Source organism: Archocentrus centrarchus, chromosome 3 (assembly GCF_007364275.1).
Source record: "Archocentrus centrarchus isolate MPI-CPG fArcCen1 chromosome 3, fArcCen1, whole genome shotgun sequence".
NCBI classification, from domain to species: Eukaryota; Metazoa; Chordata; class Actinopteri; order Cichliformes; family Cichlidae; genus Archocentrus; species Archocentrus centrarchus.
The window spans coordinates 19,722,342-19,747,003 of record NC_044348.1 but is presented as its reverse complement, the minus strand read 5'-3'; the positions used below and the strand labels follow the sequence as shown (position 1 = coordinate 19,747,003).

At 39.6% G+C, this 24,662-nt stretch overlaps 1 protein-coding gene across 2 annotated transcripts; it reads left to right on the top strand.

Annotated features, from left to right (window-relative positions):
• The first annotated feature begins 466 nt into the window (after positions 1-466).
• syt9a (synaptotagmin IXa) lies at positions 467-22,004 on the top strand. 2 transcript variants are annotated; one of them, XM_030723879.1, is made up of 7 exons: positions 467-862; positions 7,813-8,308; positions 8,938-9,493; positions 14,629-14,749; positions 14,847-15,018; positions 16,269-16,398; positions 21,479-22,004. In XM_030723879.1, the coding sequence occupies exons 1-7, from the start codon at positions 715-717 to the stop codon at positions 21,545-21,547; spliced, it is 1,692 nt and encodes a 563-aa protein (XP_030579739.1). In that variant the 5' UTR covers positions 467-714; the 3' UTR covers positions 21,548-22,004. The 2 variants fall into 2 exon arrangements, with proteins under 2 accessions (XP_030579739.1, XP_030579747.1); XM_030723887.1 differs by lacking the exon at positions 21,479-22,004 and having other exon boundaries at positions 16,269-16,407.
• Positions 22,005-24,662: the final 2,658 nt, after the last annotated feature.

The window sequence follows — 24,662 nt, the reverse complement described above, 5'->3', positions numbered from 1 at the left end:
ATTACCTGTAGCAGGAACTCCAATTGAATGGTGCAATTCTTGATGATTTACACCAACTTGTAGCCTACACAAACCATTCACAATGTAAAGGGTAAAGTGATTTCACAAAGTGGAAAAAAGAAAAGAAAAAAACATGTCATCCTCTGATTGGCCATGTGCGGGCACGTAAAACCACACCAGCCTCGTCTTAGAAAAGAACAGAGGCAAGCTACCGGTATCAGTGCGGGCGAATCCAGTTATTCCTCAGTATAGTGAAGTGCTGCTCAACTTTTCCTGCTATCGTTACCGCTCGAACCCCTTAAGATAACGGATTACGGCCAACGGGACCGCGTTGTGCAAAGCGACTCCGCGCACACATTTTCAGCACGTTGGACAGCGCTCGGCGCCGCAGAGGCGGTGCGTGGATTCAACCGGTGGCTTTCAACCAGCAGAGTGAGAGGACCGTTTGACTGTATGTTACATAAAAACTCTTTTTGCTGCACATGTCTGTTAGGATTTTTTTGCCTTCTGGATTAGTTGGACTAGTGTTTTTTCGTTCTTTCCAATACACGGTGTCTGTCGATTTCATCGTGTGGGAAGGCGTGCCCCTGGATGAGTGGTTGACTCCTGAAGCTGCGTGCAGAGTAACGTGGAATAGGTGACTGTCAGGCGGGCGGAGTGGTGTGGTGTGGTGGTGCCTAAGAGACCTTCCATTTATAAGGATGCTGGTGGGAAATGCCTGGAGACAGAGATGACGAGATTTGTCAAAAGGCGCTTGAACTCTTGTCAGATCTTTGTTCGAAGGGGGAAGTGCAGAATGAAAATTGCCTGGATTTTATCTACTATTTCCGAGATCTCGCCAGACCCCGCTATACGGATTCAGGTGAGGCATCATTTGCAAGCTTGATTCAGTGACTGCACTGAATTAAACTGAACTCGCATTTGACTTCTTTCATAGAACATCACACGCCTAGAAGACAATATAGGTGCCCCCAGCTTGATTAGACTACTTCACGACCAAAAGTAGTTTATAATATAAAAAAGTAATTGACCAAAAGAACTGCACAATTTTTTCTCGCAGCAATTAGCTCACCAATCCAGTTAAACGGTGTCTTTTTCAGAAAGATCCGATTTTTCTTATTTCCATTACACGATGCTGGCCGTGACATTGTGTAGGTTAGTCTTCGAAAAACACTCAACAGAAAAAAAAAAAAAACTGGATATGCTTCCCTGGATGAGTTGCCCTGACTTCGTGCATTTACTAGCGTGTCACACACACTGAGCCTTACTTCTTTGAAAGTTTGCCTCTAATTTAATTCTTACTTAAAACCTCTGTGCAACGTGAAGGATTTGCCTTTTCTAATTAGATTTAGAGTTGACCTGTATCTCTTCATAATTATCAGCACTTAGGGTATACACATTTACCTAAATGGCATGCATAAATTAGTGTCTGTGCGTGTGTGAAAGCGTTATTTGGAGGCGCAAGAAAGCGTAATTCCTGCATGTACCCCTGCATTCATTCTGCTTCCTTAGTTTGCATCAATGATTATATTCATCACGACAATACTTTGTAAATCGTCAGTCCCCCAAACCCTGCATCCCTTTCTTCTGTTCTTGTCCGCTTTACCCCCCCCCCCCCCCCCAAGTCCCAGCTCTCTCCTTTATTCCTCATTCATCATATAGACCGATCTTCTCTCGTCGTTTACACTGACACTTTCAAAAGTGAAATGGTGGGGACAGCCCGTGGGGTTACTGATGCTATCAGTAGGGCTTGCGGGTTTAATTTCTGTTCCAGTCGGAATGTGTCACTCAGCATGATGGCAGAAACCCATAAGAGAATAACAAAGAAAATAAGTAAAAGACAGAGGACAGGCACCCTTCCACCTAGAGTTCAGGCTGAAGGTGTACTACTCTTAAATGCGTTTTACAAATATGCTGAGCATAAAACATTATTTTGATTTCAGAACTGACTTGAATGAATGATGGAAACATATTTACAAATATTTTTTCTCAAAAGATCATAAAATATCAAGGACCAATGAAAAAAGAAGGGGAAACGAAAGGAAAATGAATATGTGTATGTAACACGTCATTTAAAGGAACAGTCAGCCACTTTGAACGCTATATTTATCGGCAGTCTTACTAGCTGTTATTTGAGAAGTTTAACACCAATCTCATTCCTGTCCTGCTGAAGCCAGCAGCCACTTAGCTTAGCCCAGAACACGGACATAAAGCAGGAACAGAAAATATTTACTTTCATCTGTCTAAAGCACGAACTCCTTTAATAAATCACAACTTCTAATTTTTACACTTTAAAACCAGTATTATTACTTAACAGACAATGGCAATTAATCAACTTTAGAGATACTGGCAGGAGGAATTGGTTACCTTGGAACAGAGCCAAGTTTCATAGTTTATAGGCACGGCTTTATATTTAACAGACATGGAGTGCAATTAGTCTTTTCATCTTTCAACGAGCAAGCAAAAAAGCACATTTGCAGAAACGCAGGACTATTCCTTTAAAGCCTTGGGGACATCCAGTCATAACCACTTACATGTGTAACATATTATGTTGTTTTCTTTGTCTGGATATTAACTATTAACTAAAAAATGGAAATTTTAAGATGTTTTTACTTACAGAGAGGTATTCTTAGGGAAAATAACAACATCCCAGAGGTTACATACATTGCCTTTTCAGTACTTGCTTGCCTCCTACACTATCACACCTTTGAAGGTCCTGTGCACTAAAATTGGTCCACCCTCTTTGTTCCAATGTAGTCTTTAAATCCCTCCAGATGTCTATAGCTTCTTCTGCACCAGGCAGCATTTGGGCGGCCTGCCAAACCGACTGTGGGCTCAACGTCCTCAGATGGCAAGTCCCTCAATTTCTCCACATTATTCTCCCAAATCACACATACTCTGGTATTCACAGAATTTCACAGTGCAGAAAGGACAGTTGGTCTGTGTTCCTGTGCAAGGTCTTATGACAGCTCCCACACACAGAGCCAGTCCTAATTGCAGGACTGTGGGATTTGGAGGATGGGTTACCTTACCTACAGCATATAGTGAAAACTGCAAAAACCATTAGTGCTAAGTAAGTATTCTCTTGCTTGCTGTGGCTAAATCAGTCATGTGATTGATGTGTTTTCTCATTGACCTCAAACTCTTAATTTCAAGTCTGGGCTTTACATCAGATGTAAAGCTTGCACTTATGAAGAATAATTTGGCTTATCACACATGCTCTCTGCATAAGATATGGTGCAATTTTAATTACCTTTCTGAAAAACACAAAAAAGCTCTTCTGTCTATGATCAATCAGATGAACCACTCAGACTCAAAACAGAAAGAGCTATAATCTGTTTACAGCTCTGTGAGTGGAAGCAGTAGTTTATATATGCAAATACTAAACTTCAAAATTCTTAATCTCTTTCATTAAAAAAAATCAGTAAAAAAGAAAAAAAAAGTGTATCTTGATAGCCAAGATGTTCTGTTGTTATAGTGTGCAATTAAAAAGAAACAAAATGAGAGGATTAAATGCGATGAGTTCAGGAAATAGTTTGGGTCTTATAAATGTAACATGATATCAGTCAGCTGTAATATGGGAGAGGATTAGTATACGGTTTTAAAATTTCTGATATAAGCTACTTTTACTTGGCTGCTGCCAAATTAAAATTGTGTATTCAGTTTAACTGTGTAACAGCAAGTCTCCTTGATGTAATACACCTCATGATTACCATCTTTTTGTTAAGTGCATCACTGAAAAAAAAAATCACTTGACTTCCTGGAGGTTTCATAAGGTTTCATAACACGCTGTGCTTAACAGCAATAGGTTAATCAGGAAAGCAATCATTACTTTCTCTAAAAACTGAAACTGGATAACTTTACTCATTGTTATGAATAATAATAACTTAATGATTAAACATTTGAGGGATTTTTTCTTTTGAAAATTAATACCAGTCTTCATAAGCCTCATCTGTATGTACACACATGGAAGGACACAGTATATGTTTGCTTTATTACTATGGGCAAATAATAGCCTGTTGCATAGTCAGCACATAAACTGGGAATAATCTGTGTCACTGCCCTCGCATAGACAAAAATAGATATAGTCAGGTGGATACAGCAGACTGGTTCTTTTAAAAACACTGTGCAAGAGCTTGGGCTTTTCAAAAAGTAAAATTACCTTAAAGATCAAGATTTATTTCATTTTACATGAAATAAATGCAAGTAACTGCTGTTAGAACAGCAGCTTTGTATTTGACACAGAGCAGCATACAAAGACTTGCGAAGCATTAAACAGAGACAAAGGGGAACGAGTTTTGGGATTTGGGAGTCAGATAGATGGTATCAAAGCTTAGGAGAAGTAGTGGACAATGGTAGAGCAGGAAAGCTTGGGTGGGCACCCTGGGAACTGAAAGGGGAGAAACAAGAGACCTCAGCTGATGAGCCAGGACAGAAGAGGTCAGGCGGATGGATTGAGCAATGGAGACTGACGTTGCAGAAGAGTTCAGGTGTTTTTGGCTGTTGGGTGAGGTAGTAGACAGGATGGTAGCTGGAAACCAGAGTCATCTTTAGTTAAGGTTAACTAACTGAAAACCAGAAGGCTCCTCAGAGCAGGCCAATAAGAGGATGGCAGCTAGAAACCAGAGGGGACTTCAGTGGGTGCAGGGCAGGTGGTTGTGATGCTGGGAGCTCGCTGAAGGGGAGCCGGGTAGAAACCCATAAGGAAAATAAATACAAAAAACTGCATATAATTACCTATTTTCTCTGTTGGTAAATGTTAAACATACAGCACAAATCATTATTAATTATTATGTATCTCATGATGTGATTGACTTATGCAAATAACCACTTTCACATTTTTGTCATTCAATATAATCTTTTTTCCAATTCATACTTAATTCTTATAATTATGTAGCATGAGAAAAATGTGAAAACAACCACTTTAGTCAGTCATAGTACAATATATTAATAGCAGGTATCTCAGATTAAAAGAAAAAAAAAATCAGTTTATGGTCTACAACTAGGCTCAATCCATGTCTGGGAAACTATATGTCTTGGAAGATATGCAAAACATAAACAGTTGTGGTTTATATTTTCTATTTCTTTTTTAATTAGATTTTTAGAGCTAGGGTGACTGGTGTGCATATGTGACTCAATGCATCCCATGAAAGATCAGCCAGGCATCAGCTGATAGCTGTAAATGCTGCGCTGGTGCAGGCAGGCAGCTGAATAGCATCAGAGGTGACTGACTGAACGACTGAATGATTAGTGATGGTAGTCCTGATAATACAACAAGGGCATAAGGAAAACGCCGTACTGGCCATGACCTAACAGTGCACATGCATTTAAAAATTACTGATTACAATTAATGATGCACTGGAGACACTTCTTTTGAGCTATATGCTTAAGAGTATAAAATGCTGTATTGTTTAATTAGATTTTATAAAGATGTAGAGGTAAAGCACAACATCAATATGTGTAGTATTTTTTTGACAATGAATACACTTATGAACTTACACACGTATGAACAGCATTTATTTCTTCTGTTATCTTCATGATGAATAGTCATAGTAAGTACCACTTAATCATTTTTCTTTTTTTTTTTTTGCCTCAGAAAAGCTCAAGGATGGATAAGAGCTCAGGGAGTGAGGGACTTTAGCTTATAGAAAGCGTATGTCTTTGATATTTCCATAATTAAACATGCATAATAGCTCTAAAATAGACATAATCCCAGAAATGTCCTCTGTCCTTATTTTAATGTGACCCTGTCACTCATTGATTGGTTATGTTCTCAAGCTTTAGATTCTTGTTAAATATCATTTAACGTTGGTTTCTTTTTTGATTTTTGGGGTCCTGCTTTGGGTTCATTATACTTGATTTCTTTCAGTTTTGTGATGTCATTGCATTTTGGTTTCTGTCTTGAGTGCATCTTCATTGTTTACTTGTACTAAATCATGTTGAGTAGGTCTTCTGGATTATTTCCTGTTTTACTTTGATAGTTTTCTCTGGTGTGTTGCTTCTGTTTTTACTTCTGTGATTGTCTTGATTGTTTTCATTTGCGTTTTGTAAGTTTGGTTCCTAATCCCCTGCCAGTCCTCAGCATATATAGTTGCATCCTTCCCTTAATCCCTTAAATTATAGTGTCCATTTTTCTTAATGTGCTACATAGTTATATTTTGGGATTTCTGTTTCACCACCATGTGAGCCTTTTTTATTGTTTTGGATTTTGTGTTCAGCCAAAATCTAAGACTCACTTTCTGTTATTTTGTGTACCTGATTAGTGCATTTGGGTCCTCTTCACCTGATCCTTTATGACAAAGCCCATAATAACCTAACATCTAGTACTGACACATTAGCTGACATAAATAGTGTATAAGATTGTTCTGGATTTCTTCACTGACATTGCTTCTAAAAATAACATATTGCGTAAAAACACATTATTCAATTTCAGATATTAAACAGTATCTTAAAAGCATAACATCCTTGTGGGATGCGATATGACACCAATTAGGATGCAAAAAATCTGAAACTTGTTTTATCAACTTCAAACTTTAATTAAAACCTTAATTAATTTTATGAAAATTACTCAGACTACATTTGAACTTGTGACATTTAAAGTCCCCTACAGAGGCCCATTTCTTCTGTTTGGTATCTCAGAGACGCCAGCTGTAGCACATGGTTAAATGTAACATAGGGAGAAACATCAAACATAACAGAGACAAGAGAGATGTAAAGCTCATTAAAAAAAGACTGTGTAAATTGTAATGTAACTGAGTAATTTATATGTGTGATGATATAACTTCATTTCATATTTGTAAAAAAAAAAAAATCGCATAATTCATGTAATTATTGCATAGAGGCATTGCAGCAGTTATCTTTGTTTTTTGAGTACGTTTGCTTCTTGAGAGCAGGGATGATTCAGAAGCCCTTGATGACTCTGTTGGTTCACACTGCATCTCCCTTTCCATGGTGACTTGCACACCCTGCGCTGTTGTAAACAAATGCAATGCGCTGAAGAAATGTTCAGTGTCATGCTTTGAAACTATGAACTCTTACTTGACAGACGAAGACCTGGAGTGATATGCCAGTAAAACTTTTCATACTCCCACAGTCACTGCTCCTGTTGTTGCCCACAAGTACTGTGTCCATACAAACCCAACGGTTTATGATGTACATGCGTGAACAGCAACAGTGGAGTAACTTTAATTTTACAAAACTGGTATCTTTAGACTCACATCTTCAGTTTGTTGATGTATGGTTTGTGGAACTACTGATTTAATAGAAGAGATGGAGTAGCTGTTAGGAGCCCTTCAACTCCTACCTGTTTGGAGCAGCTTTGTGAGTCGTCTTATACTTGAATTTTGGGATTTGACAGTATTTCTCTTATAAATCTGTCATCTGTTTTCAGCAAGGTTTTCTTTCTGTTTTGTATAAAATGTGATTTAACGATTTTCCCGTCTTTGTCAAATTGGTTTCTACCATCAACCATATATAATTTCCTATAAATGTCCTTCCTGCAAACTGCATTTTATACTTTTACATTTAATTACGTGATAATTTACATTAATGAAGAGGTTGTAGCCTTGGGTTTAGCACTTTAAAAATTTGCTGGAAACATATTAAATTGTTGCAATTAAAATAATTCACTGACAGTTTCACACTACCAAGCGTGCTCACAGAAGAGAGTTAATTCTGCTTCTGTTCACACCATTCTTCTTCTGTTATCCCTGCAGTAGCCAAGAGAGCACAAGAGACTCAAGAAAGCACAAATAGAATGCAAATAGATAAATTTTACTTTATTTACTGTCAGATCTTGATCTCTCTTTTCAGATATATCAGTGAGTCTGCTGTCACTGGTGGTGACTGCCTGTGGCTTGGCCCTCTTTGGGGTCTCCCTCTTTGTCTCATGGAAGCTCTGCTGGATACCATGGCGGGAGCGTGGTCTCTCCCCAACTACCAAGGAAGCCCATGGGCACCTCAACCCCACTATGAGCCCTCTGCCATCACAGCCTGCACCCAGACAGCCAGTTTACACAGCCGTGGACCCCCCGATGCACAACCGCCGTGAATCATCACATTGTTCCATTGCCAGAGAGCCTACTCCTGTGGCCTCTGTTGTTTCAGTGGAGGCTCCTGTGACTCCTCTATCACCACCACCTGTGGCCATGGCCACACCAGAGGCAGCTATGAAAATCAGCCACACATCTCCAGATATACCACTGGACGCCCAGAGTAAAAGCCGGGAAGATGGAGTTCACACTAACCCTCGAATGCAGAGACAGACCACTGAACCCCCACCCTCTGGACGCTCAATGTCTGAAATAGGGTCAGTATGGGGTATTTGTTGATTTATTTGCATCCATCAAAAATGCAAGATTTTTCACACCAAAAACACTTCTAACACTTCTGATCTCTGTTAAAAACACTGGTATTTGAACTGCTCTGTGTACTGCTGCTTTTCCCAATAAAACAAGACAGCAACAAGACAAAATGATAGGTTAATCATGACTCCTGCCAACATGTTTTGATTGTCACTTTCTATGTATGCAACAGCTACAGTACAATTAATGGTGCGTAAAGATTTCAATAAAGGAAAACAACTCTTAAGTTATGTATACTTAGGGTTAGGTAGCTAAGAGGCTTGGTTAAATGAGGATTTTGATGAGGTTAGGTATCTGAAACATGAATGTCAGTTGCAGATTAGAGTAAGAGAAACACGTTACAATTCAAAAACTCACACAAAACGCTATGCTTTCTTTCTGCCAGGCTATACACTATGTCATAAGGTACAATGTGTTTTTGCAGTGACAAGTAAGCACTAGACATGAATTATAACATGCATAATTTTCCATTATGGATGTTACTTCAGAAATATGCAGCTGATGTTTCAGCATTACTTCTCCTTATTGTGAATGTTGTATGATTTTGTTTGCTGCTGATTTCCTCTGTGTACAGTCACGGATCCATTCGCAGACATATGAACCTCTCTAACCCAGACTTCAACGTGGCCCAGTTCCAAAGGCAGGACTCCCTCACTGGAATGGGCCTGGGCCTCGGCCGCCTCAAACCCGAGCTCTACAAACAACGCTCCCTGGAGGGGGACGAAGGAAGTCGAAGAGACGGAGGTTGCGGGCGCCTCCATTTTATCCTCAAATATGACTGTGACCTGGAACAGTTAATAGTTAAGATCCACAAAGCGGAGGACCTCCCAGCCAAGGACTTCTCAGGTACCTCTGACCCTTATGTTAAGATCTACTTGCTGCCTGATCGAAAGACCAAGCACCAGACCAAGGTGCACCGCAAGACGCTCAACCCTGTGTTTGACGAGGTCTTCCTGTTTCCTGTGGCATACTCTGAGCTTCCCACACGAAAGCTACACTTCAGTGTCTATGACTTCGACCGCTTTTCACGCCATGACATTATTGGTCAAGTGGTGGTGGACAACTTCCTGGATCTGGCAGATTTCCCCAGGGAGACAAAACTCTGTCGGGACATCCAGTCTGTCTCCTCGGTGAGTTAGAACATCTGGTCATAATTATGTCAGATTTACTTAGAACCTCCAGGTTATATTTAACTTTTTCCAACAAAGGCTGTGTGTGACAGCTGCATGGAGAGGTAGAGATGTGTCCCTCTGTCTCACATTGACAGTACAAAGTATGAAATAAAAATGACTGTTTTTTCTTTTATCACTTGTCAGCCCTGAAAAAACAAGAGAATAATTAGTTGATAAGTAAGGTGAACAGGTCTGTGTTTGAAAAAAAAAAAGATGATTTCTTTTACTTTGCTGTCTCTGTCTCTACTGATGAGATAGAAAGACTTGTAACAATGGAGAAAGCATCTGATCAATACTGGACATAGTGACCCCAATGCAAAATGTTACTGTACAAGACATCTCTGATATCTGCACTGCACTTTTTTTATTTATGGCCTTTATGTTCTTTGTAGAACAATAAGCAATAGATTTTTTTAATGTGCACTTTTGGGAGGGGTAGAGATCAAGATGCATTTAGAAGGCTGTTTATCATTGTACCTTCCTTTTTTAAACAATCCTTGATTCAGTAACTATTACAGACAGATGAAGGGCTGGGGCAATTTTGGTAAATACTTTTAGTGCATCTGCTACCACTTATCTAAATTCAGTGCACTCTGCTGGAACGTCATGCTTACCATGAGTAAATTAAACCCTTTGAGACTTTTTTTTAAGGTCAACAGGATTACTGGCCTCTTGCCAGCTACCTTACTAACTGCGTGTTTGTAAATCTCATTTTGTTAGGACCAGTTTCTCTTAGATCTGTGGAGTATGCAATTGCACAGTAAGAAAATGTTCAGACTGTCAGTGTATATACATCAACATAAATACAATGTGTGTGAGAGAGAAAGAAACAGAACAAGAGGAAAAAAGAAAAAAAAACTGGCTTGGGTACAAGGGGTACTTCAGTATGTCTTTCTTTCTTTCTTTCTTTCTTTCTTTCTTCTTTCTTTCTTTCTTTCTTTCTTTCTTTCTTTCTTTCTTTCTTTCTTTCTTTCTTTCTATCTTTCTTTCTTTCTTTCTTTCTTTCTTTTTCTTTTCTGCATTACTAGTCTAGCTATACAAGATCTTTATGATGATTTGACTGTTCCCACTAACCTCCTGTAGAGGTAAAAGATCTCTGACAAATATATATATAGGTTTATATTCATAGGCTTGTGCTTCCAGTGATTGTTTTATTAACAGACATTTCAGTTATTGAGTTTAAACAGCTGTAACATGCAACTGATCCTGTTATTCTGTTTGCAATTGATCGCAGGAAACAATTGATCCGAGGGAACTCAACAAAACAAGATCAATGAAGCACAGCTGTTTAAAGGAAAACTATATTTTTAAACAACATTGGTTGAATTTAGATGAGATCAGCTATCAGGTACAATATTGGTTATGATCTCACTTGCGGAAGTATGCAAATCTTGGTTTAAACATGGCGACGTTGTTTAATAAACAATAAGTCTGGCAGTCCAACAGGAACAGCCGCAGTCAGTCAGTCTGGAAACTGTGAAGAATGTTTACCAGGGAACATAATTAACCTTCTGATGAAAATGATTTTGATAAGACGTGGAGTGTCTTTGGAATTTATCTGACTGCTTTGGTGTGTTGCCCCAGTGTTGCAGGTTTCTGAAATATTTGGTGAGCATAGTGTTGCTATAACCAAATGTACTTTACTTTATTAAAAACAATATTTTGATTTTGCTGAACTTTGAGAATTGACAGTTAATTTCTAGCAAAACATGAAGCCTCTTCTACAACAGACTGAAACAGCATGGGATTATATGACTGAGCAGCTGTTTATGGTGTGTGTGTGTATGTGTGCGCGCATGTATGTGTTTGTGTGTGTGTGTACGCGCGCGTGTGTGTGCATGTTTGTTTGTGTGTGCGTGTGTGTGTGTGTGTTGTGCATATGTCTGTCTCTTCTTAATCTAATCAGAAGGGCATCATCTGCCTGTGTTGGTGTCTAGGCTTGTCTCCTACATTGCTACATCATTTGCAAATGTCTGTACTGCAGCCATATAATTTTTAATAAGGTTAGTACATTAGTTAGCAGAGTCTGTGTTCCTGATACACTGGCCAGTAGTAATGTAAAACCTGTTTTTCTGCCTTTATCTCTTGCGTAAGGAGCTACATCGTTGAATTTATATTTTCATTTCACAATCACGCTTTCTTTCAGAGTAACAGCTTATTTCTACATATAGATGTTGTATATTTGCCCATCCTGCTTAACAATAGGAGAAATACTCCTGCGAGAGATTTATTCAACTAAATACTAAATCTACTAACATCATGTGCTTGGTTATTTTTTTAGTTTTTAAAAAATCATTCTTTGTTAGAACAAGAGTAAGTAACTAAGTCACAGCAATTTCTCCTATGCCTATGAGCCAACATTTTATAATCCCCAGTATTATTTCAAAACAGTGATTGTATTTTATAATATGACATTTTCTGCATGACCAGAATGCATTTGCATTCTTCTCGTTAAGGTTATCATATTTATCCATACATTCTGTTGCCTGTGGTAAAAGCACAGACTTTTTTCCTTTTCTTCTTTCCTTTTGATCTTGTCGATGTAACCATATTGAAATGTAGATATGTGATTTTATTTTGTGCTTTTAATTGTCATGGCAATTCAAATTAAGACAGTGCAGAGCTCCAATTTGTGGCATGGTCCACGCCTGTCTAATTTATAGGCTACTGATAGCAGCTAAGGTTTTAGTGCATAAAGTCTCACATTCAGTGTGCCAAAGACCATTAACAGCTTCCTACTCATGGCCTCTAAAAATACTGACAGCCGGAATCTTTCTGCTTCTCTCTCTCTCTCTCTTTATCTATCTCTGCCTGTCTTTTTTCCCACCATCTCTCTCTCTTTTTGTCACATGCACAAACACACACACGCACTTGGACACACCTGTTTTAACCCACCTATGACAAAGTCACCAGCTGTGCCCACTTTCAGGATACAAATAAATTGGTTTAAGTAAAACAAAAAGAAGTAGCTTTCTCAAAAATGCAAATATATAATGCATATTATACAGTATGCATTCTGACTAGTGCTAATGGGCACAGAATGGTGGAGGTGCTCACAGACAGTAAAATAACATCTTTTGAGGCAGAAGATACTGGAAACACAAAAGTGAGAAGTGAACAGGGAGGAGGAGATGCTGAGAAAATGGCATGAAGATACATCAGTGTGCCAAATAGCAACTTCAGGGGAAAATGTTTACAAAAGCTATGATATGTTTTGATCTGTCAACTTGGGGATGTTTACTGGGTCAGTGCACTTGTGCCCCATATAACTGATTGCTAATCAATGTTGCCTGTTTGGAACAGAATGGTGTGTGGCAGGTGGTTGATGGGAACCAGTGATTAACAGAATCTGGAATGCTCCATTCTCACACGGTTCAGTTTTTGTCAGTTTCACAACACCCAGCTAATGCACACAAATACACAAACACATAGAGCACACACAGACTCTTACACTTGCACAAATGCTTGTTCTCAGGCATTTGCACAGATGCCCCACACATATATCCTCATAAATTATCTTTGGACACCAGTACAGAGACAGGATATTTTATAACCAGTGCACAGAGCCCATTTGATAGAAAAGAATCAAATATCATTAAGTCTTGATTGCCAGTGGGTTTGACCATATTGATGTGTGTCATTGCCAGATTTTGGCTTGTTTAGCTTTGCAATAGAAGCAGATTGTAGATTAATGAAGAACATGTGTTATTTTTTTCTGAATTTGAGAATGACACTCTCAGTACAGACAAAAGCTATATAATCTATTACTGATAAGGGATGATTGCTTGTGGCTTCTTTGGTTTATTTATCATTTCATGGTTTGGGCTGTAAATACACAGTATAGCTGAGCTGTAAAGTATGAGGTACAGCCTTATTATCAGAAACTCTCAGCGTGACATTCAACCTGCAGATATTACATGCTATCTGATGCCAAAGAGATTTTGGGGAGCACATAAAACACAGCGATAATCTCTTTCTTCCCACCTGTATCACAGCCCTCAGACCATGAAGCGTGTAATGCCTGTAAGATCCTTCTGTGATGTGGAATGCATTTTCTGGAGGCGTTTGTGAGTTAATTCATCATTCACATTTAAAAGCCTTGATGAGTACTTGATCGTGATTGCAGCAAAAGATACAAGTGCAATTCAGGATATCATGGGTGATATCGTTTTTCTTTCTCTCTGTCCATGGCTTTTTCTTTTTACACGCAGAACTCGGATATACGCACTCACAAAGAAAAACAAGATGTCATATCACAGATTATTTGTATCTTAACCAAGACAAATAACCACACAGTATCTAAATGTTTCTGACACACCTAAGAGATGCTGTAGAAATCGTATGCCAATTGTTTGGATATGTCCCTCTTGACAAGAGATAAAATTACAATAATGTAGCCACCTCCCTTTTAACAGATTCACCTAAAACTAGCACTTAAGATACATTAGACAATTTATAATAAGTATTTGGTTATACTGCACGGCTTAAGCAAACTTAATTGCAAAGGCATCTTAGCATACATCTTTTGGCTGCAGCAACAGAACATTCATATGTGGCTTTGTAACTTTTAGTTTGAGATTTTCATAAAAATGTCTTTGATTTCCCAGTACAGTTTGATGTCATGGTCCCAACCAACAGTTTATGGACAGGAAAAGTCAGTGCTGTAGATCCTTAGATTTCAGTGTTTATTTTTACACTGATTAAATTCACTAAAGTTGCCTTTGTAAATGATCACATGATGATGATGAGTTGATGACACCTGAAATACCAACACAAAATACCAACACAATCTCCCTAACATAATGTAGCAGTAGATCAGAAAGAGAGATTCAACTGTAGGTGTCTTCACCACACACACATTTGTGTGCTTTCCTGGTTCTCACTTCTTTGGTGGTTATTTAAAGCACTAGCGATAAGCAGCAACTGAATTGAAGTCTCTGTGTCAGGTGAAATATGGGAGGCTTTTATTAGAGCAATGAGACAGAAAAGAGCATTTGCAGAAAAGTTTTACAGTGTAAATAAATGACCATTTGTTACCAGAATAATACATAATCAAGCTCATTTTAGAATTAATAAATTTGTGTGTCTTTTAGGATAATGTGGACCTTGGGGATCTGATGTTTTCACTCTGTTACTTGCCTACTGCGGGCAGATTGACCATTACCATGATAAAGGCTCGCAACCTCAAGGCCATGGATATCACTGGTGCATCTGGTAATTAAAAATGGATACTGACTGTGACTGCAGCACCCCACTGATATCCCAAATGTAAATGAAATTTATTCTTTTTTGTTTGTCTCATTGTTTGTAGATCCATATGTGAAGGTTTCACTAATGTGTGATGGTCGCAGACTGAAGAAGAGGAAGACGTCAACAAAGAGGAACACTCTGAATCCAATTTATAATGAGGCCATTGTCTTTGATGTCCCTCCAGAAAACATAGAGCAGATCAGCCTTTTGATTGCAGTGATGGATTATGATCGGTTAGGAAGTTTATATAAATTATACAGTAATTTCTATGGCTTGTGCAAGAGTCACTTTTAATTTACACCTGCTGCATGGCAAAAAGAATGAAATAAACTTAGCACAAAAAGTAAGGACATTTGTACAAATATTTCTTTGTCGTAACAATGCTTCTTGGCAATAGATCTCATGCTGTTGGAAAGCCTGTTCATTTCCCCTTAAATGGTGCCACATTTGTAAGGAAAATGCATTTGTGGGTTGAGCAGCAGAATTGAATATGTGGGCTGCACCCATGAAAAACTTGCCAAATCGCTGCCAATGCCAAACAACTTATTTTGCTACTGATTTGTGTTTTGAGCTTTTGGTACCCCAAGTGCTGAGAGTCAGGATTGTATGCAGAGAGATATCGAGATGAAATTCTGACACCAGTGGCGATCCCATATTGCCTCAGTCTGGGACTGAACTCTATCCTCCAAGATGATAAATCCTGCTCTGTGGGGTTTATCAGACACTACCTCCAGAATTTGGGAGTGCAGAGGATGGAATGGCCTTCCTAAACCTAGACCTAAACCCCAATGAACACTTGTGGAATCTGCTTGGGCATGTTGTTCATGCCAGAGCAACCAACACAACAACATTGGCTGACTTATGACAAATGCTCGACGAAGATGCCATCCCACAAGAGTGTGTGACTAAGCTAGTGACCAGCATGATGAGGAATTGCCAGGCTGTTGTGGCTGTGTATGGTTCTTCCACATGCTACTGAGGTCCCTGTATGTTAAATGAATACATTGTTAAATTGACAATAAGTCTTGTTTCTTCACACTTTAATCATGGAATCCATTGATTCCAACAACACCAACCAAGAGTCAACAACAGAATAAGGTGTTCAGCATTGGCAGAGAAGATTTGGGAAAGTTTTCATGTGTGCCACCCAGATATTCACCTCTGCTGCTCAACCAACAATTGCATTTTCCTTAGAAATGTGGCACCATTCAGGAGAAATGAACAGGCTTTCCAACAATATAAGATTTATTACCAAGAAGCATTGTTACAACAAAGAAATAATTGTACAAACACAAATTTCCTTACTTTTTGTGCTAAGTTATATTCAAAGAACATTTGTAAACATTTACTCAAACTTTTCTCTATAACATATCACCTTGGTCGGTTTTCTTTTCACATCCAATATGTAAGACATTATTATTTTTGGAAAGCATGGGAGGACCTGGTCATATTTTTTCTCTCTCTCTCTCTCTGGGGTCTACAGAGTAGGCCATAATGAGGTCATTGGTGTGTGTCGAGTTGGTAATGATGCTGACAACCTCGGTCGAGATCATTGGAGTGAAATGCTTACATATCCCCGAAAACCTGTCGCCCACTGGCATCCTCTTGTTGAGGTGAGGTGACACACACACACGCACACACACGCACACACACGCACACACACACACACACACACACACACACACACACACACACACACACACACACACACACACACACACACACACACACACACACACATATTGCATGGAAATATTGCATTGAAATGTACTGATCTGTGATGGATATGAGTTGTTGCAGTTGTAATGTACTATATGAGAATTCCAGTATGCTGCCAACAGTTTTAACACACTGCACCTAAACATTTGGTGGCTAAGGCAAATAAACTGATTCTTGAAATAAATAAAAAAAAAAAATGAGCAATACCAAATATTCATAAAAAAAAAACCCAGAACAAAACAAATCAAAAAACAAACAAACAAACTAGAGTTTTATTGAGGTTGAAGTTGACAGCTGAAAGAAAAGAAAGTATAAGTGGGTAAGAAGCTTATCACTGTCCAGTTACTAATGCACAGTGAACTCATTACTATTCACTGACAACAAAGTGTGTTGTTACAATGAGGCTGTGAAAAGATTTTTGGTCAGTGGTAAGGGGAATATGGCTGTAAGATACCAAACATGAAAGTGAAAAAAAAAAAAAAAGAATATCTTCCATTTGATAGAAGCCATTTTACTGCCACAATTGACAAAAAGCCTAGAAAGCTCAGAAACATTATACATCTGATTTAATAATTTTCTTTTTTTTTTTTTTTTTTTTTTTTTTTTTTTTTTTATCCTGTCATGTCTGGTAGATCTTGCAAGCAGAACTGTGATCTGAATGCGTTGTTGTGCCAAACATATTTGCTATTTCAAGATGAGCTCTATAGGTTCTCAATAGGCTCTTCTTGTTGTTGTTTTAACCCTTTATTTTATTTATCTGAGTTATTTTTCCACATACTATGTAACAGCCAGAGCTGACAGGCTGAAGAAGAGGAAAATAAAGAGAAGAAAAAGGGAGAGAGAAAGGGAGCAAAAAAAAAAGGGGAAAGAGCACAAGTCTATTAATCAGATACTTCATCACTTTAACATATAAAAAAAAATACTATCAATACTTGCAAAAATAAATTTGTGTGTGAAAAACAAAACTAACAAAGCATGTTACGCACACCAACAATTTTGTTGAGTTGTGATTGAGTGGGCGTTTGTGTCTGTGTCATGTTTGTGTCTGTGTCATGGAACGTACTTACCAATGAGGGCAAAACGCTGCAGCTCCACCCATCAGAAGCCAGAGGCAGGTATGGAAAGCCCCCAGAACCCCAGGCCACCAGCAGCCCACCAAGGGCCAGGAAGACCCCCGGCCACTCAGTCCAAAGACAACCGCACACCTACCCCAGCAGACGGGAGAGGGTGGTCTCAGACGGAGCCCCCCCAGTCGAGGAGCGAGGGCTCCAGGGAACCCAAGGCGATGAGAAGCCAGCCCCCCCCCAGCGGCCAGCCCCCTGCACTGGCCGGCGGCAGGGCTCCCGGGCCCACGGCACCCAAGGACCGCCCGACCCTCCACCGAGCCCCCCCCCACGCCGAAGAAGCCAACGCAGCCCCGCACCGCACCCCCAAGGGGGGCAGGCCAGTACCCACGCCAGAACACCCAGCCCCACCCAGGAACCCCGAGGCACCCCCATCCCCGGGGGGTAGGGGGGAGGAGGCAACCAGCAAGGAGCGGCCAGGAGGCAAGGCACAAGGCCCAGACCCAGGTCCAGCCATACATACAAACACACCCAGACACCCGTGTACACATTTATACACAGATACTCATACATGCCCATACATACTTACCCACACACAGATATGCCATACATACACATTCACTCACCCACCCATACTCACGGAGACGGTGACAAATACACAAAGACACACATTCATCCATAGCTACCCACCCTCTGAAGGCGGGGCAAGTGGAACCCACCCCAGGGCCAACAGCGACCCCAGGACGCCACCAGCCCGGTCCCCAAGGAACCACCCGACCCCTACCCCGGGCGAGACGCAAGAAATCGGGGTGTAAGATGACCCATCCACCCCTCCTCCTCCCCAACTTGTAGGTCTATGTGTTAATGTTTGTGAGTGAATGAGGTGTATAGGGTGCAGTTAAAATTGAGGGGACAGTTATGCCACAAGCGCCAACTGTTGGTCGTCAGCGCTTGCCCACACTGCCCCCCCAAAACCCTCCATGTCTAAAGTGCAAATAAAATTTGGAGACAGACAGTGACGAGGATCCGAGTGGGGCCTGATTTAATAATTTTCAGTGAAAAAGAAAGTGTCTCTCTCCAAAAAGTCCACAGATGGTGATGCTATGAAATTGCATATCTGTGTCTGATGGCTAAAATATAACCTGCTCTGCACCAGATCAAATTGTCTGCCAAAGTTTTCATAGCAATGTAATGCCTTCTGAAAAATTGTTTATTTTTCCAGACATAAAAGCCAGTTTCAAACTTGTAATTAACTTGGTAATTTACAAATATGACTTGTCCTTATATAAGACTGACCCTTTGTCTTTGAGATTGTGATATTATTAGTTTTCATCCTAATTTTTTTTTTTTAGCTGTTGCACTGGGAAGGTAGATTGGTGACACAGCAGACAAACCACTGACATAATTCAGCATGTTCATGTAGATAACCTTCAATTTAAAACCACTGATAAAACTGATGCACTAATTGTAGTCCTACATACCAGTGTGTAGTGTAACTAGTGTGACTTACAAATGTCTAAAATACTTTCATTGAGTGAATGGTAATGGTGTTCAGTTTTTTATATGCAAAAACCCATCCACAGATCTTCATAAACCAAGTTCATCAATACAACAAACATTCACACTGCAATCTGAGAGCTCTTCTGTCCAGCAATGTCTGTCACCTAAGTGAAAGTTAAACCCTATAATTATATTGTGATTAACCCAACTCACAAAACACCAACTGAACCTTCAAATTGTAATGATTAACAGACATAACAATTCTAACATATATAAATTAAGGTGCCATATTTAAATGGTCCAGCGGGGACTACAGTTTAGCTTACATCTTAGTTACACACATGCTCCGTAGCAGCCAAAGTTTAATTACAGGCCTTTCAATGATAATTAGCCACCATCTGCAGATAACTCAACACATAAGTCCTTGACTTGGAAAGTCTTCAAGCCTCTTCAAAATGTCCAGAAGCCTTTGTGGGGCAGTAGGTTCTATTATGACCAAAATATCTCCGGGCTTTAGATTTTTTCTTTTTGGTTTCATTTTTAGATTCCTGCAATATGTAGTTCCCTGAGCTTGTCTCCACCTTCTTTCTATGGACAGACCTTGTTTCTTGAATAGTCCCAGTGGAAAGACTGGTTTACTTTTCATAAACAGAATGTCTTGCAGTTGTTGGGGTTGTCTGAGAATATTGTGGGGTGGCCATTTAATATGGCTTTGACTTTGTACAAAACTATGTGCAGGGCATTATCAACCAGAGCTTACAAATGCCTCTCCATGAATCACCACATTATCGTGGTGGAGGGGTTTGTGTGTCCCAGTGATCCCAGGGGCTTTTGCCCGCTGGTACAGTTTCCCATGGCAAATTGGTCCTGGGTGAGGGGCCAGGCAAGAGCGATTCCAACAAACCTTACGGCAGAGACACCAAGGAAACAGTTTACCCTGCCTGGGATAGGGTTACTGGGGCCTCACATAGGGGCCAGGCCTGGAGAGGGTGCTCAAGGGGGAGTTACTGGTGGCCAGGTCTTAGCCCATAGGTCGGGTGCAGCCCAGACATGGGCCCACCCTTCTGTAGGCCCACCACCTGCAGGAGGCACTGTAGGGGTCAGATACAGTATATGTTGGGTGGTGGCCAAGGGTAGAGGACTGATCCCTGCCTATTGAGACCAGCTATTGGGACATGGAATGCCAATTCTCTGATGGGGATGGCACCTGAGCTAGTGTGTGAGGTTGAGAGATACTGACTAGATATAGCTGGGCTCACCTCAGTGCACAGGCTAGGCTCTGGAACCATCCTCCTGGAGAGGAGCCAGACTCTGTTCCAGTTTGGAGTTGCCCTCGGGGAGAGACGGCTGGCTGGGTAGGTATGCTTGTATCCCCTCAGCTTGCTGCCCATATTGTCAGAGTCCTCACCGGTGGATGAGAGGGTCGTTTCCCTGTGCCTTCGGGCCAGGAATGGTTCTGACTGTTGTCTGTGCTGATGCACCAAATGACAGTTGAGAGTACCCAGCCTTCTTGGAATCGCTCGGCGGATTACTTGAACACTCAGGTGGGCAACGACAGTGAGACCCGGAGGGTGATTGGAAGGAATGGCCTGCCTGATTTGAACCCGAGCAGTGTTCTGTTATTGGACTTCTGTGCAAACCAAATTTTGTCCATAACAAACATCATGTTTGAACATAAGAATGTCCATAAGTGAACCTGGCACCAGGACACCCTAGGCTGCAGGTTGGTGAACAATTTTGTAATCATATCATCAGATCTGTGAACGTGCAACATTGCTCTTAGGTAGTTCAGTCTTCAGTTTGTTCAATATAGAAATCCATTGCCCATAAATCTTTATAGATTTTCTACAAGCAGAACAACACAGAGTTCACATACCATGATGGTCAACCCGAAAACCTATTAAATATGTATCCCTAATTTAGTGGAGCCTCAAAAAAACCCCGCAGTTATTCCTCCCAATTAATTTCAGTCAACATTTTCCTCTTGTTTCAGGCACCTTATTTTCATGTTAGGTTTCAAATGCAGGTCTGTTTTCGCATTTCTGTGCCAAATAAACCACTTTATCTATAAAAGCTTTTATCCTTTCGCTTGGAGTTGGCAAACCAAGCAGTCACATTGCAGTCTATGCAGATAAAATTTAGTGAATACATAAATGAACTGACCTCCCAAAAATCAAAATATGAAATGGCAGACATTGACTGTTTGTTTCACTGCCAAATTCATCACTCTGTAGGTGGGAAGTATATTTGTTCCAAGATTAAAAAAAAAGAAAAAAAAAGAAGCTGGAACTGGCTCTAGATTTATTTGATATGATTGTACATCTGTTTATATGACTATTATTATTATTATTATTTTTTTTTTTTTTTGCACTAACTGTAGTTGTATTCTTTCTGCTTTATTCTTTTACAGTACCAGGGGACCACAGGTAGTAGCCAGGGAGGATCCTGTAATTCTCTGAAGACACCTCCTTCTCCGTAGCCATGAGCAACAATTCAAATAAGCCGAAGGCTGTGCTATATATACCTTTGGCCAGATGTGATGCTGAATGTTGCCCATATATGGTTCTAGCATGAAAAAATGAAAACATCCATAATTAACTATGGAAAAGAGAGACACAATCTGTCTTGAGCTCTGCTCCTTTGGATCAGTTGCATGTTGGATGACCGCAAAGATGGATGTTTTTTTTCTATGATGTTCCATAAGAAAAAGAACCAGCACAGGCAGATATTTAAGTCTGTGCTGTTCCTGGGTTTATACAGTCATTACTATTTTTTTTAACATAGTCTTGTTATTTGTTTTAATGAGATGAGTCTGTATTTGCACAATGTACTTACAACCAGTTGAACTGCCATACTGTTTTTTTTTCTGTTTTTTTCCCTTTTCATTTTCTATAATTATTATTATTATTTTTTTTAATTTAGTGATGAATTGGTGCATGAGGTCATGTTTGGTGGGATATCTTCTACTTGTTTGTTGGTTTCTGTTTATATTTTTTGAATAAGATGTATTGTTCTGTCTGTTGATGTGCAGTGACAATTCATTTCTAGACAAAATATCTGTAAGTAAAATATGTTAAATGTTATGAATAAATATTATTCCTTAAAAAAAAGTTCATCCAGTTAAATTTTTGTGTGAATTATTGTTTCATATTCTCGGAGTGACTTATTTATTTTCTGTTAGTAAATGATTTAATAACTGATCAATACATTGATTTATTCTGCCTTACAGAAACCTGGTTACAGCAAAATTAATATGTTAGTTTAAATGAATCAACACCCGAGTCACACTAACTGTCAGAATCCTCGAAGCACAGGTCGAGGAGCAGGAGCAGCAGCAATCTTCCTCTCCAGCTTATTAATTAACCAAAGACCCAGACAGAGTTTTAATTCATTTGAAACTCTGACTCTTAGCCTTGTCCACCCTAATTAAAAAATTCAAAAAATGGCTATATTCCCTTGGTCCTTACTCAGAGTTTCTGTCTGCTTTCTAAGACCTTTGATCTAATTTAGTGCTCAGTTCAGACAAAATATTTATAGTGGGTGATTTTAACATCCATGTAGATGCTGAAAATGACATCAACACTACATTTAATCTATTATTAGATTCAATTGGCTTCTCTCAAAATGTAAATGAGCCTACCCACCACTTTAACCACAATCTGGATCTTGTTCTGACATATGGCATAGAAACTGAAGACTTGACAGTATTTCATGAAAACCCCCATCCTGTTTGATCATTTCTTAATAACATTTACATTTACTTTACATTTAATGGCTTACACAGCAGTGGGTAATATGTTTTATTACAGTAGAAGTCTTTCTGAAAATGCTGCAACTAAGTTTAAGGATATAATTCTTCCATTATTATGCTCTTCAATGTGCCAGCACACTGCAGAACAGCTACCTAAACTCTGCTCCCACTGAGGTAGATTATTTTGTTGTTAGTTTTACATCTACACTGCGTATGACTGGATGCCGTGGCTCTTCTGAAAAGGAAAGCCTCAAATCAGAAGTGCCTGACTCTATGGTATAACTGACAAACATGCAGGTTAAAGCAGATGACCCATAAGCTGGAGAGGAAATGGTATCTCACTAATTTAGAAGATGTTCATTTAGCCTGGAAAAAAGTTTGTTGCTCTATAAAAAAGCCCTCCGTAAAGCTAGGACATCTTACTATTCATCACTAATTGAAAAAAAAAAGAACAATCCCAGGTTTCTTTCCATCAGTGTAGCTAGGTTGACAAAAAATCAGAGCTCTGTTGAGCCTAGTATTCATGAATTTCTTCACAAATAAAATTTTAACCATTAGTGAAAAAATTATTCATAACTATCTCAGACATATCTTCATGTTCTGTTGCTTTCAGTACTGCTGGTATTTGTTTAGACTCTTTCTGTCCAACTGATCTTTTTGAGTTAATTTCAATAGTTACTTCCTCCAAACCATCAACATGACTACTAGTCCTACCATTCATTAATGCGTCAATCTTAAATATGATCAATCTGTCTTTATTAGTTGGCTATGTACCACAGGCTTTTAAGGTGGCAGTAATTAAACCATTACTTAAAAATTCATTACTTGACTCAGCTGTCTTAGTTAATTATAGGCCAGTCTCCAACCTTCCTTTTCTCTCAATAATTAAACAGCTAACTGATCAGCTGAAGAGGAATGGTTTATTTGAAGAGTTTCAGTCAGGTACAGAAACAGCATTAGTGAACATTGCAGATGATCTTTTTTATGACCTCTGCCAGTGGGCTTATCTCTGCGCTTGTCCTGCTAGACCTCAGTGCAACTCTTGATACTGCTGACAATAATATTTTATTATAGAGATTAGAGCATGCCACAAGTATTAAAGGTACTGCGCTGCAGACTCCAATTTGTTCATGTAAATGGGGAGTCTTCGTCACACACTAAGGTTAATTATGGAGTTCCACAGGGTTCTCAAGATTCAAGATTCATGAAGACTTTATTGTCATTATATGTAAATATATAATGAAATTTGCATTCCAGAACACTCATCCAAGAGAGATACAAACAAACAAACAGGGGGGACAGGTGTCTGAGGTCATGCAGCCATTTTGCCAACGCTACCTTTAGCAGGAAAACAGAAAGAGATACACTGGGATAGGCAGGTTAAAAAAAATCATCTCGTACTGTGTTCATTATGAACACCTTACGAACACCTCAGCAAAGCAGCAGCACATTTAAAGCCTGGAGAGGACTAGGGTGGGTAGGGGAGGGGCTGCCAGAGGAGACGAGCAGGATACTGTGATGGCCACACAGCTTCCAGACCAGCAGTTTATGATAATGTTCATGATAAGATGGTATAGTCAACCTTGGTTGCCAGGATCCCAGTTCATACAGGTCACAACACGGGACGGGGGTGAAGAGCATCTGTTTACATCTCCAAGAGGCGATTTTGATAGACAGCATCCAAGGCCGTCTGGAAGCCAAATTCCAAAAAGTGCAATTGTTTTGGTTCAGGCCGTCATAACTATTTGCTGACAGACCTTACAGTTTTCTGGTTACCTCTCAGAAGTCCAATAATCCAAATTTGGTTTTACTCCACCATGCAGAACAGAGACTCCAACACTCC